Source organism: Ceratotherium simum, chromosome 20 (assembly GCF_057802395.1).
Source record: "Ceratotherium simum simum isolate JZ-2026a chromosome 20, ASM5780239v1, whole genome shotgun sequence".
Lineage (NCBI taxonomy): Eukaryota > Metazoa > Chordata > Mammalia > Perissodactyla > Rhinocerotidae > Ceratotherium > Ceratotherium simum.
The window spans coordinates 40421439-40436062 of record NC_141919.1 but is presented as its reverse complement, the minus strand read 5'-3'; the positions used below and the strand labels follow the sequence as shown (position 1 = coordinate 40436062).

The 14624-nt window shown below is 39.6% G+C and overlaps 1 protein-coding gene across 1 annotated transcript; it reads left to right on the top strand.

The window, feature by feature from the left end:
* The first annotated feature begins 6395 nt into the window (after positions 1 to 6395).
* Positions 6396 to 6958, top strand: LOC101402379 (interferon alpha-4). The gene is given in 2 exon segments (XM_014792383.2): positions 6396 to 6912; positions 6915 to 6958. Coding segments are annotated over 2 exon segments (561 nt in total).
* The last annotated feature ends 7666 nt before the right edge of the window (positions 6959 to 14624 follow it).

Below are 14624 nucleotides of genomic sequence, written 5' to 3'. Positions count from 1 at the left end.
TGCAGGTATGTGAGGGTCATTGAAATACAAGTGGAGAGTGAGTCTTCCATTTATGGCCAGGCTGCTGATTCTCATCCTGATATTCGAAATATTGAAAATGCAAACTTGAAGAAAATGTTTGTGCTAAAAAATGTTTTTTTTAAATACCTCATGCAATATTCCGTTATAACATCTCTTGTAGACCCATAAAGAATTTGCAAAGGATCTTAAGATCCATTGTCCTCTCAAATCATAGCTATCTCGTATATATTAGTGTTATTCATTCTCGTATTATTACTATCATTATTCTGCTCGTATATATTGGTTGAGCTTCTGAAATGGTAGAGGCTGGACCAGATGCCTAAGAAACCAGATTGGGTAAGATGATTTCTCTGCCCACAGGTATCTTACAGACTTGTGGGGAGGTATTTAAAGAGCTAATAAGGCATGTCATTAAAAGCTACAGCCTAGGCAGCTAGAGAGAAAATATAGCCATGTTAGTATACAAAGAAGAGTGAGGATGTTAGTAGGCAAAAACAGCAGACCAAGGACTTACATAATCCAAACTCTTGTTTTTTGACCTGAAGCAGTGCTCCAATTCTTACACAGCCCATTTTGGAAATAAAACTGAAATGGGGCTCCCTGACCCATGGAAATAAATGGAGACAGCAGCAAACAAATGATCATCACTTATCACTTTTTGTGAGGAGTCCCCGAAGAATCACAGGATAAGGGTGGATAATTGCCACTTCAGTCAGGATCCACCTACAAAAAGGAATTTAATCTACTTTGAGTCCATACATCACTTTGGGTAGCATGAACATTTTGACAATATCCAAGAACTGGTTATTAACTCTAATCCAGGAACTCAGGTTGTCATTTCACTTATATGTCTCTTCTTTAATCCTTTCAGTGACGTTTAATAGTTTTCAGTATACAAGTCTTTCACCTCTTTGGTTAAGTTTATTCTTAAGGATTTGTTCCTTTTGATGCTATTATACATGGGATTGTTTTGTTAATTTCCTTTTTGGATTGTTCATTGTCCACGTACGGAAACACCACTGATATTGTATGTATTTTGCCTCCTGTAACTTTGCTGAATTCATTTATTGGTTTAATAATTTGTATGTGGGTGGAATGTTTAGGGTTTTCTATATATAAGATCATGTCTTCTGGGAACAGAGATTAATTTACTAATTTTCTAATGTTTTATATGTTTTATTTCTTTTTCTTGCCTAATTGCCCTGGCTAGGACTTCAAGTACCATGTTGAATAGAAGTGGTAAAAGTGGCATCCTTGTCTTGTTCCCATCCTTAGTGGAAAAGATTTCAGTTTGTCACCACTGAGTATAATGTTCGCTGTCAGTTTTTCATGTATGGTCTTTATTATGTTGAGGCAATTTCCTTCTACTCCTAGTTCATTGAGTGTTTTTGTCATAAAAGAGTGTTGAAATTTGTCAGACACTTTTTCTGCATCAATTGAGATGATTACATGTTTTTGTCCCTTTCCTTTTGTCAATGTGGTGTATTACATTGATTGACTTTGTGTGTGTGTGTGTGTGTGTGTGAGGAAGATTGGTCCCGAGCTAACGTCCATTGCCAATCTTCCTCTTTTTGCTGAGGAAGATTAGCCCTGAACTAACATCTGTGCCCTTCTTCCTCTATTTTGTATATTGGATGTTGCCACAGCATGGCTTGATGTGTGGTGCCTTGGTCCACGCCCGGGATTCGAACCTGTGAACCCTGGCTGCCAAAGCAGAGGCACGAACTTAACCACTATGCCACTGGGCCAGCACCTGATTGAGTTTTCTATGTTAAAACATCATCACATTCCAGGATTTATCCCACTTAGCCATGGTGCATAATTCTTTTAATCAGCTGTTGAACTTGATTTGCTAGTTTTTTTGTTGTGGATTTTGTATCAATATTCATCAGGGATATTGGTCTGTAGTTTTCTTTTCCTGTAGTATTTTTGTCTCGTTTGGGTATCAGGGTAATGCTTGCCTCATAAAGTGAGTTTGGAAGTGTTCTCTCCTCTTCAATTTTTTGGAAGAGTTGAGAAGGATTGGTGTTAATTTGTTAAATGTTTGCTAGAATTCTCCAGTGAAGCCATCTAGTAATGGGCTTTTCTTTGTTGGGAGGTTTTTGATTATTGATGCAATTTCCTTGCTCATTATGAATCTGTTCAGATTTTTATTTCTGACATGAGTCAGTCTTTGTAGGCTGTATGTTTCAATTTGTTGGTGTATAATTGTTCATAGTCATCTCTTATGATCCTTTTTATTTCTGTGATATCAGTTGTAATGTTTCCTCTTTCATTTCTAATTTTTGTTATTTGAGTCTTCTCTTCTTTTGAGTAACTATCATTAAGGGTTTTTCAATTTTGTTGATCTTTTCAAACCACCAACTCCCAGGTTCATTGATTTTTTTTTTCTATTGTTTTTCTCCTTTCTCTTTCATTTATCTATGCTCTAGTATTTATTATTTCCTTCCATCTGCTAACTATCAGTTTAGTTTGTTCTTCTTTTTCTAGTTCGTTAAGGTGTAAAGTTAGGTTGTTGATGTCAGATATTTCTTCTTTTTTTAATGTAAGCTTTTACAGTTGTAACTTTCCCTCTTAGCAGTTCTTTCACCACATCACACAAGTTTTGTTATGTTGTGTTTTCATTTTCAAATGTCTGAAGATATTTCTAATTTCCCTTTTGTTCCTTCTTATATTTTTATCACATTTTGACATACATTCATTTTCTTTTTGTTCTCATGCATTGGAATGCAAAATCAGAAGACTTCTACTTTCTAGGAAAAGCAACATAAAATGAAAGATACCTTCTGTTAATAACTATAAACATTTTATAACCTATTTATCTTATCATATTCACATTCCTCTATTGACATTAACCTGAAGATGAAAATAAAAAGAATGGGTAAAATGTCACATAAAAAGGGAAGATGCAGCGTCAGCCTGGTGGCGCAGTGGTTAAGTTCACCCACTCCTCTTTGGCAGCCTGGGGTCACAGGTTCGGATCCTGGGCGCAGACCTATGCACCGTTAATCAAGCCATGCTGTGGCAGGTATCCCACATATAAAGTAGAGGAAGATAGGCGTGGATGTTGTCCCAGGGCCAATCTTCCTCAGCAAAAAGAGGAGGACTGGCAAAAATGTTAGCTCAGGGCAAATCTTCCTCACTAAAAAAAAAGGGGGGGGGGGAATATGCAAAAATCCCCAATACAATCTCAAGTGAACAAAGAAAAAATGCTCATTTTCCAGTTTACTTAGACTGAGAATTATAGTTTTGTCAAAATTGCCTTGTATTCTCAGGGTGTGGTGATTAGAATGAACCAAAATCCAATAAAAATATGTTGACTAGATAACTACTAAAATTTATTAAATTTTGCAAAATACATTTTTTTGGAAAGAAAACTCATCTACTATGCAAATCCCTATGCTCATTTTAGAACTTAGGTCATTTACTTGTTCAATGATATAAACAGTTTAAATGAATCTAGAAAAATGATGAATGATAAAATTTATTTGGTTATTTTTAAAAAATCGATCCATTGTAGAATATCTATCCTCATATAGACACCTCACTTTCTACCAGTGTCATCTAAAGATTATCAAATGATTTGAAGCCTAGGTTTCCGAGTGATGGAAAAATTATGTCACAACTATTTACAGTTCACTCGCATTCTGGGGATTTTGTCCATCCTTGACAAGGGCAGGAAAGCTGGTGGATTGATAATTTGGGGGACACTGGCTACAGCCCACCTCAAAAGTAATGTGGTAAATTGTCTGTGAGTAAATTCCTGTGAGTTGTGTGAATCAGGGAGAGTTTGAGGTTAGATATGAGGCTCTGTGTATGACACCAGGCTAGTTGTTTTCTATTATGACAAAGCAGAGAGCAAATTAGAGATGAGGTCATACTTGTGAGTTTAACACACTGCTAGGCAAAGGCTGAAAATTGTGCTGCCCTTGCAGATTGAATTCCTAGAGCCACATGCACTTAAAGAAAACAGAATCCTAGTGCTTTTAGCAATGAACTCAGTAGGCACTACCGACACTAAGAGTAGAGTGGAAATATTAGCCATGTCTTTTATAATCCTAACCAATGTGGAGGCCAGCCCGGGGGTGCAAGCAATTAAGTACATGCACTCTGCTGCGGAGGCCCGGGGTGTGCTGGATCGGATCCCAGGTGCACACCGACGCACTGCTTGTCAAGCCATGCTGTGGCGGCGTCCCATATAAAGTGGAGGAAGATGGGCATGGATGTTAGCCTAGGGCCAGTCTTCCTCAGCAAAAAGAGGAGGATTGGCAGATGTTAGCTCAGGGTCAATCTTCCTCACAAAAAATAAATAAATAAATAATCCTAGCCAATGTGGCCATGATGAAGCAAAACAGCTTGGTCATTCATGAACACCTTCCAGCAGGAAGAGGAAATCTAAGAAACTGCTTTAGTAAAAATTATTTACTGAGTGATTACACTGGGCCTGGTGCTGAGGATAACACAGTGAATAAGACAGAATCCAGTTACTATCGAGCTAATTTGCCAGTGATGGTCTAATCCCTACTTTCTTAGTCCAGTTCGGGCTGCTATAACAAACAACACAGACTGAGTAGCTTAAACAAACAGAAATTTATTTCTCATGGTTCTGGAGGCTGAAGTCCAAGATCACGGCTCCAGCACGTTCAAGTCAGGGTCCACTTCTGGGTTGCAGACTCTTGCTTGTGTCCTCACAAGCTGGATCCCTGTTCCTTCGAACAGGGATCTCTCTAGAGCCTTTTTCGTAAGGGCAGTAACTCCATTCATGAGGGCCGGGCTGTCATGACCTAAGCACCTCCCAAAGGCCCCACCTCCTAATACCATCACATCAGGCATTAGGATTTCATGACATGAATTTTAGGTGGAGACCAACATTCAGACTATAGCACCCACCATTTAAAGAGTAGGAAGCTAGAGGCCTGAGAGAACTTAACTTCCTACGCAAAAAAAAGGAGTAAAGCAGAGTTCAGGATCAGAGCTGAAAGCGAATGCTGCATGTGACAATAATCTATATTTACGCAGTTCTGAATTAAGGACAAAGATGTTTTCCTTTTGTTTGAAAAGAATAAACTTGAATTGGAACCTCTGAAAGTTCTTTGGGAAATACAAGATTTGAAATTTAATGCAAAAACACAAAGAAATTGATGATGTTTTCTAAATTGCCTGTTCTCATTGGGGATGATGTTGCTACCAAGGGTGCAAAAATTAGTTCTTGGCGGGGCAGTGGGGGAGGTGGTGATAAACAAATCTTAGATATTACAATGCTTTGTGGCACACCAAACTCAACCCTGTCCAACAAAATCTTATTCCTTAGTTCATTTTTCTCATTGGGTTTTCTTGTGTATCATATAAGAAGCACTGACATGGAGTTCATGGGAGATACACAAAATGTGTGCAAGAGCAGTGCTGTAAACATATGGTGAGTGGATGGCTTGGAGGACGTTCCCTCCATCGTTTGCTCGCTCTCAAAGTCATACTGGGAGAGGTGACCTTCGCTTACTTATGAGCTGCCATTGGCTTTCTGTGGATGCTGTTTGCGTTTAAACCTCAGCGCTTATGAGTGTGAGGTGGGCTTTGAGAATTAAATGCAAATATTTTATATTTTATTATTTAATCTATAAAGTTAAGCAACCATTAATAATTATGTTGATTACAGAAAATATTGTCAGAGTATCTAGCAGCTAGCGAAGTTAAAAATTATTTTCTGATATGAAGCAAAAGTTATGTACGTAAAAGTACATGTTAAGAAAATAATTTGAATTTTCAATTGTTTGTAGCAGTTCTGAAAGATTTTTAAGTATATCATTATTGGTATTATGATGACGTATTCATGGAAAATTTTAATTTGAATATGTAATTTGATACACTGCTATTAATATACGTAAATGTATTACATTAAAAGCCCCTCTGCAAACTTAGTTATGAAGTTAAATTAAATGTCAATAGCTTTCAAATTTAACTGTTAGCTTAAAATTTCAGTTCATTCTTAATCTGGCATTGAATAAAAAGTTAGTTTGCACTTTCTTTTTCTATGTATATAGTAGAGATACAGAGAGAGCACGTAAATAGATCACCATATATCTGTGTTACTAAGTTTTCTTAAGGAGTTTAATTAGGAAAAAAAATAAAAAGACCGTGGGGGCAGGAGACAATAAAGAGAAAAACAAATGGTTGAGAAACACTGCTCTAAACACATGTAGAAAGTGCATAAAGGAAAGCAAAAACAGAAGTAGAAAGTAAGGGAAACATTCAGAAAATGGAAACTCGCATGTGCCCTATTTAAGACACATGCACAAAGGAAGATCTACAGAGAATCCAGAGACAAGGGTCACAGGTCACCCACCTCAGCCAGGCCAGCAGCATCTGCAAGATCCCCAATGGCCCTACCCTTTTCCTTCCTGACGGCCCTGGTGGTGCTCAGCTGCCACTCCATCTGCTCTCTGGGCTGTGACCTGCCTCACACCCACAGCCTGGGCAACACGAGGGTCTTGATGCTCCTGGAACAAATGAGGAGAATCTCCCCCTTCTCCTGCCTGAAGGACAGAAATGACTTTGGATTCCCCCAGGAGGTGTTTGATGGCAACCAGATCCAGAAGGCTGAAGCCATCTCTGTGGTCCATGAGATGATCCAGCAGATCTCCCACCTCTTCAGCACAGAGGGCTCGTCTGCTGCCTGGGATGAGACCCTCCTGGACAAATTCTACACTGGACTTGATCAGCAGCTGACTGACCTGGAAGCCTGTCTGACCCAAGAGGTGGGGGTGGAAGAGACTCCCCTGATGAATGAGGACTCCATGCTGGCTGTGAGGAGATACTTCCAGAGAATCACTCTGTATCTGCACGAGAAGAAATACAGCCCTTGTGCCTGGGAGATTGTCAGAGCAGAAATCACGAGATCCTTCTCTTTATCAACAAACTTGGGAGAAAGATTAAGGAGTGAGGAATGACACCTGGTTCAATGCAGAAATGATTCTCACTGACTAATAATATCACACTTTCACGTGTTCTGTCATGTCAAATACTCTCATTTCTGCTATAATCATGACCTGAATTCAATCACATTTGTTAAATGTTTTCAAGAGTATTAATGAATATTATGTTTAACCCTGAGGACACTAGTTTCATATAGATGACCATTCTGATCTATTTATTTATCTATTTAAATATTTATTTTATTATTTATAACATTTAAACTATTTTTGTTCATGTAATATTATGTGCCCCTTTACACTGTGGTTTAATAAAACAAAATACATTCTTTATATTTAGTCAAGTTATTTTCTTTGTTCATTCAATATTTAATATAGAAAATTTCTTGTATTTGTTTATTCTTTAAAAAGAAACACCACACATGAATGATTATAGAATGGATGGTACAATTCATTTACCCATCATTGTTATATTCAAGTTAGAAGTAAAAATAGACTTCCTCTAAGCCACATTCTGAGTGGCCCTCAGTATGTAGAGGTGAACGTAACAAATACAGTTCCTGCTTTCTCACATGTTTGATTTTTGTAGGGAAAGTAACCTAATACCAATAATCAGGTTATTGATAATTAAATATTAATTATTTTTAAAGTTAATACTAATTAATATTAGAAATTAATATCAGTTACATTTAATGCTGTAATGAGAAGAAGAGAAAAGAATGGAATTCTCTCAGCAGAAGCTGGATCAAGCCACGTCAGGATATAAGAACAAAAACAGTAGATATTTTCTGTATTTTCCTGGTAGACATCTAAATGCAAAAGTGGACAAAAAAAACGTCCACTGGATATTTCCCTTTGCAATTTACCAGCAATTCCACAAACTGTAGACCCTGGGAAGGGAAGTGGTCACATGGTGAGAGAGTATAGAATGAAAACAGCACTTAAAATTGATTGCTAGGACCTTCAACCTTAAAAGGGAGGGAAGAGCCACAAAGAAAACAAGTGGAATGGCCATGTGTTCACAGCACGAGAGAAAATGGAGAGACCATGTTCAAAGACTGAAACTGCTTAGAAGACTCAATGTGTTCATGAAAAATATGGGTGGAAACTGACCCCCACACTGGGAAAAGAGATGGCATTGCTGACCTCAGGGAGAGCTGGTTTAGTGGAATGAATCACCAGAAACCATACTGGAGTAGGAGGAAGGGTGAGTAAGAGAAGTTAGTGACAATAGATAGAAACGGGGTTGAGAGGTTTTTCTTCTGAAGTGGAGGAGAGAAATAGAGTGGGACCTAGAATATAGGATTGTTTTTCCTCTGCATTGCTTTCCCTATTTTGATGTATTTACTTCTGGATAGATTTCACGGATTTGATATGTTGACAAATCGTATTAATATATTTACTGTGTTATTTACTTTAAATTATGACATATTTAATTATTTACAATGATAATTTATCATTATTTTGATGAATAACATGTTGAATGTCAGTAAGCTGCTCTGTGGATTGAAACCCTCCACTACAGGGGGAAACAGATGGAACTGACCTTAGTGAGAGCTGGTTTGGTGGAATTAATGAGCAGAACCACATTGGAGTAGTGGAAGGGTGATAAGAGAAGAGAAGACTGTGCCTGGGAAATTGTCAGAGTGGAAATCATGAGATCCTTCAGTTCATCAACAAACTTGCAAGAAAAATGAAGTAAGAGAAGGGACCTGAAAATAATTCTCTTTAACAAATACAGTTATTGAAATGATTCAGTTTACCTAATACATTAAGTCACATGCCCATGTGTTCAGTAATTTTAAAGACTCTTATTTCTGCTTTAGTCATAGAATGCATTGAGTTAAATTGTTCAACGTTGTTGTTAAAATATTTTGTGAAAATGAATATCTCTAGGGGCATCACTCCTTGAGAGAGAACTATAGTGATGTTCTGTATATATTCATGTGTTGGGGGAACTTCTAGTTTCCCATTCAACATGCAACCAGCTTGGAAGTCATCATTCCCAACCTCACAAAAAAAACACAAAAAATGCAGAATGACTTGAAAAACAACTCTTCTTAGATCTACCAAGAATTGAAATCCCAGGGCAAGACACTACCCTGACAACTGGAGAGAAAGGAGGATGCAGAGAATCACAGCTTACCTGGAGCAGAAGCCCACAGCTGGAGCTAGTGTTGGTGGGAACACTTAAACTGTAATTGAAGAATTGCTGGAGGCTCTGTGTGGATGAGCTTGAGAGTTGAAAACTCCAGGGGTCTAGAGTTAGTGGACCCCCACAATTTTGTGAGTTTTGCCTTCAAGAACCCTACCAGGTTCTCAAGTGAAGATCAAAGAAAAATCATTTTTTTTCCAGCAGAGGGAGGCAAAAAGTAATCATTTTGAAATACTCTGAGGGTTCTGTTCTCCTTAACAAAGGCCAGCCCTCCAGGGAAACTATTTTACCAGAGCCTAACCCACGCAGGGGAGGGTAAATACTTCACTCCAAACCCCTCTCACTTTCCTGTCTCATCTAATAGTTTTAAAAAGGTGAGAAGCACTTGTGAAGGTCACAGCCCAGGGGCACAGGCTCCCTGAAAGACTGAGACATAATCATAGGATTCTAGAACACTTCCCCTCGCCCATACCAACATCAAATCAATAGGGTTCTGGTATAATAACCAGAGATTTCAATGGAAAGAACTGCAAATGTCAGACTTTACTTAAGAAGAAGTCACTAGGGAAACCCAAAGACAACAGGGGAGAAAAAAACAAGGCCACAAGAGGAAATTTTAGCCTCTGACACCTATGGCTACAGCAAACAGTGAACACAGCCCAACTCCTAGCTGGAGAAATGTACCAGTTCACCCTAAAGGGCAATTCACCCCAGTTCCTTTTACCCAGGACATCATGTCCAGCTTTCAACAGAAACTTACAAAGCATACTAAAAGGTGAAACACTCAGTGTGAAGAGACAAAGCATGCATCAGAATTAGACTCAGATATGGCAGAGATTTTGGAATTATCACACCAGGAATTTAATAATAACTATGGGTAATATGCTCAGGGCTCCAATGTATTCATTTATTCATTCATCTAGGTTATCTATGTCATACTCTGTATGGTATTTACACCAGTTTTATTCATATAATATCATGTTCACCTAATAATATATTCAAACATCACAAAATATGTTCACCTTTATCTTTTATCAAATTATTTTCTTATTTAATCTATAAACTTCTTCCCCAGGAGACATCTCGGATTTGTTTATTCTTAAAAAGAGAAACAGCCTAAATTTCCAACCCATATCAAAAAATAAATGATGAACTCAACTCACTTTTTGTTTTTCCCCAGTCAGCTATAGTTTAAAACTGCCTATTTCTGTCAGTTTATGTGATAGTTCTGAGAATACAGAGGTGTGAAAGCAAATGCAAAACCTATTCTCTTGGAGCATTCAATTTGGAAGAGAAAGAGATATAAGAGCAGCAACATGTTTAGTGAATTTCGATTACGTTTCACGTTACAGTGAGAGGTACAGGACAAGGGATTCTGTCACCAGAAGCTTGAATGAGGGGTGCCTTGCAGGGGGAAAGCAGACGTTCTCTATCAAGTCCTCAAGAAACATCTAACGACAGGCATCCCATTGGGAGATGCATCTGTGAATGTAGAATCTCCAACAATGTACATCCTGGAGATATGAATTTGCAATTTTTTGCTACATATTTGGAAAGCAGGGAATGGTAATGGATGTCGTTACTTATGACAAGAGTTAGAACGAGAAGATGACGTAAGGCTTATAAAAACTTTCAACTTTTAAGGCTGAGAAAGAGGAGAGCCTGCAAAGTGGACAGAGACGGAGTAGCCAGCGCAGTTAGGAGAAAACCAGGAGGAAGGATCTCCAGAAAGCAGTGAAGAAGAAAACAGAGAGTTTGAGGTTTCACAGGATGAAACTTAAGTAGTTATTTACCACATGTGATATGGGATTCCGCATTGAACCTAGATGCTGCCAGGACATATGTGTGATCCTGGGGAATTCACTCAACTTCCCTGACCTTCAGTTTTCTCAAATATAAAGGTGGAAATATTCCCAGAGTTGTTGTGAGTATAACACACTAGAACATTTCAAAGCCCTTAGCAGAGTATCTTCCACTGAGTGAGGGCTTAACAGATGGTGGCTAATTTCTTCTTTCTTCATGTAGAGCTATATGAGAATAGTGAACTCTCCTACCTCTCTCTCTGTAACTGGTCGCAAAACGCTGACAGTCTAAAAAACAGAACTGGGAAAAAGTGGTTCATTAATTGTATTTAATTATATGCACAATAATATAATATATATAAATATGTACATATATACCAGAAAATACACATACATGCCATAACATATGCTATACAGCTATAAAGAGATACAGTATTACATACGTTTATATAGTACTCATTTGCTGATCCTGGTATCTGGCACACTTCCCTCTTCCTCTCTGCTTTCCTGGATTCCATTCTTTCACTCCCGTATCACCATCATTCCCTTCCTTCCAGTGTACAAACCTCCGCGTGCTCTCCTCATTAAACTGTACTGCCTATTCGCACAGCTGCTCTCTTTTCCATTATGGTTTCTGGCTGTCAATTTCCCCTTAAGAGTACAAAGTCACAAATTGAAGAAAAGTTGAGTGAAAGTTCTAGGATTTTCTGAAAGTCTCATATAAGAGGCCTTTTGTTTTGTTTTGTTTTCTCCTTGTGTATACTTTTGGAAATGAGAGGACGTCCCTGTTGCAATGATGTAACAGTAGCTGTAACACAAAGGAAACAGAAAGTTGGATCCATTTTGCTCTGTGGAATATTAAAATATTTATAAAGGAAGAGCGCCCGCTGCTGGGCAAAAGGGATAAAGACAGAGACCAAGTCCGGAGACCTGGCTTCTGTTCTATGCAGAATTCTATCCGCTTGGAGCATTTCCTCCAGAATTAAAAAAGGCTCTTTCTTGGAAAGAATCAAACCTAATACTGGAAGAAGCTCATTTCCTGAACTTTTGTATATTTTTTTAAAATAGGCTTTGTTTTTTAAAGGAGTTTTAGGTTCACAACAAAAGTGAAAGCAGAAAGTATAGAGATTCCCCACACACTCCCTGCCCTGGCTTATGCATAGTCTGCCCATTATCAGCATCTCCCATCAGATGAAACTGTTCTTACAAATGATGAACCAACATTCACACATCATCATCACCCAGAGCCCACAGTTTATGTTTAGGTTCACTCTTGGTGCTGTATCTCCTATGGGTTTGGAGGAATGTATAGTGAGTGATACACCCACCATTACAGTATCTCTACCCTAAAACTCTCTGTGCTCCTCCTATTCGTCACCCACCCCCTGGCAACCACTGATCTTTTGCTGCCGCCATAGATCTGCCATATCAAGACCGTCATATAGTTGGAATCACACAGCAGGCAGCCTTTTCAGATTGGCTTCTCTCACTTACTAATATGCATGTAAGTGTCCTTCATGTCTTTTACATTTCATGGGCAAAAACTGTATGATTTGGCTCCATATTCCCACCTTATCCTGAAAAATCTCTGTAGCCAAATCCTGTTGATATCCAGAAGTTGTGCATTTGTGACTTATTCCAAAATATTGGAGAACGAGGGGAAGGAGGGATGTAGGGGTGGGGTTCTCGGAGCTGGCATGGATGGGCTATAGTCACCCACCTGCCCAACACAGCTAGGCCCCTGGGCAGCGCGACTGGAGAAGGGGCACAGGCATCCATGGTCCCCGCCCTGGATCCCTTGGCGCGGTGACAGGAGGTCACATTGCAGTGCCAGCTGGGGACCGCTGGGTCCTGTAAGCACAGAGTGAGTGTGAACCTGGCCCCGCCTCCCCCCTCTCTGCCCGCCCAGACCTGCGCACTGCAGGTCAAGCCTGTCCAGCCTCCCACGGGAACACAGTAAAGACCAGAGGGAGTCCTGCTGGCATGTCTACACCCGCTGAGCCCAGTGAAGACTCCAGGAGCTCATCTGTGTCTCTATTTAGGCGCCTCCACGTTCTGATTCCACTAGGAGGAGGCAGCACCAGCCTCAGGACCCCCATTGGCTCAAAAACCCAAAACACAGGAAAGGTGGAGCTGACAGTCAGCAGCAGCCTGAGGACTTGCAAGGAGCATAGAGATGAAAGCTTCGCTGTTCAGCAGGTCCACAGGAGAGGGAAGGATACAATGGGGAGCACTTAGTCCAGTGTTTCTCCAGAACGTTCTGATTCAGAGGATGAGAAGACTGAAGTGGATGCTGAGAGCACATTGTTCTGTCACAGAGGCATGGCCAATAGCAGTGTCCCCAGCAAGGGTGACACTGGCAGCACAGCAGCCTGCAGAGTACTGGAAGGGAGGAGGGTTACTCTGGTGTCAGCTGCAAACTTCTCTTCCCTCCATTGGTCCCAGCAAGTCACCACAGTGGAGGGAAAATTATTCCTGAGGCCAATGCAATCCAAGGAATCGCCTAACTTAGGGTTGTGGTGCTGCTTCCTTTAAAAACAAACAAAAGAAAACAGTGCTTGAATAGGAGGGACACACGCAGGGATTTGAATCCATTTAGCCACAAGCAGGTAGAGCATCCCGAGCAGAACATGTGTTATTAATGTGCATAGTGGAAGATTACAGTTTCTAAAAGCAACAAAGACCTTTGTGAAAATTCATTTATTTAACTTAGGGAATTGGAAAGAGGACATTGGTGGATCAACCTTCTTTCTTTTCTTTCCAGTTGGTGCACACTGCAGTGAGAAGGTACACTTAGAGTTTGGAAACCTTCCTGAGGTTAGGGTCAAAAAAATAAGCAAATAACATTCTTATATTACTGCTAAAAGTATCACTTTTAAAGTTAATGCTGATTTTAATAATATGTTTACTTCAATCTTACAGTTTTATGAATTTTTAACAGGATGAGGCTAGAAAAATAAAGAAAGAAAACTATACTACACAGTGTGGCTAAGTCTGGAGCTCAAGCCAGACTCTCCTTGGTAAGTAGCCTTTGAAAGCATTCCCTGCTTCTGTCTGGGAAGTGCATAATACTCATCCATCTTGGTCATACCGAAGTCTCTTCAGCGCTCACACTGCAACCATTGGTTGCAAAGACAGAGAGGAGAAGAGACTCTTCGCTGGACTCTATCAGTAGACAGCAGGAAGTGTAGTCTGGGCTGGAGGTGAGAGACGGAGTTGTCCTTGGGAGTGAGAAGAGCGGGCTGCCTGAAGAGGTCTCCCGTGGAATCAGTGAGGTCCTGAAGGAGGCAAGTCAAAGAAATTGTCAGGTGCTTTTTGTTTATTCTTAAAGTCATGAGAAAACTCAAGAGTTAGAAATCAATGGGCTTCCAAGGGTCTGCAGTTAAGGGGTTAGTAAAGTTATTTTACTATATTTCATTAAAGAAATCACTCATAAAATCTTAGACTCTTTATTCAATTGGCAGAAAAATCTACTCCCTTCTAACTATTAATAGAGATTTGGTCTGTTTTTTCGTAAACTTAAAGTCAGTTCAGTGGACTCATACCACACCCCGTGTTGCCTACAAAACATTAGACAAGAATCCTTTGACATCTGAAGTGGAACTCAGGATCCTTTGTCATCTCACTGTCTTGTCTCTATGATTTCATGCTGTGGCCTCTCATTGGTTCACAAAGCCCACATCCATTTCTATCCTTCACTTCCTTTAATGGGCTCTTCCA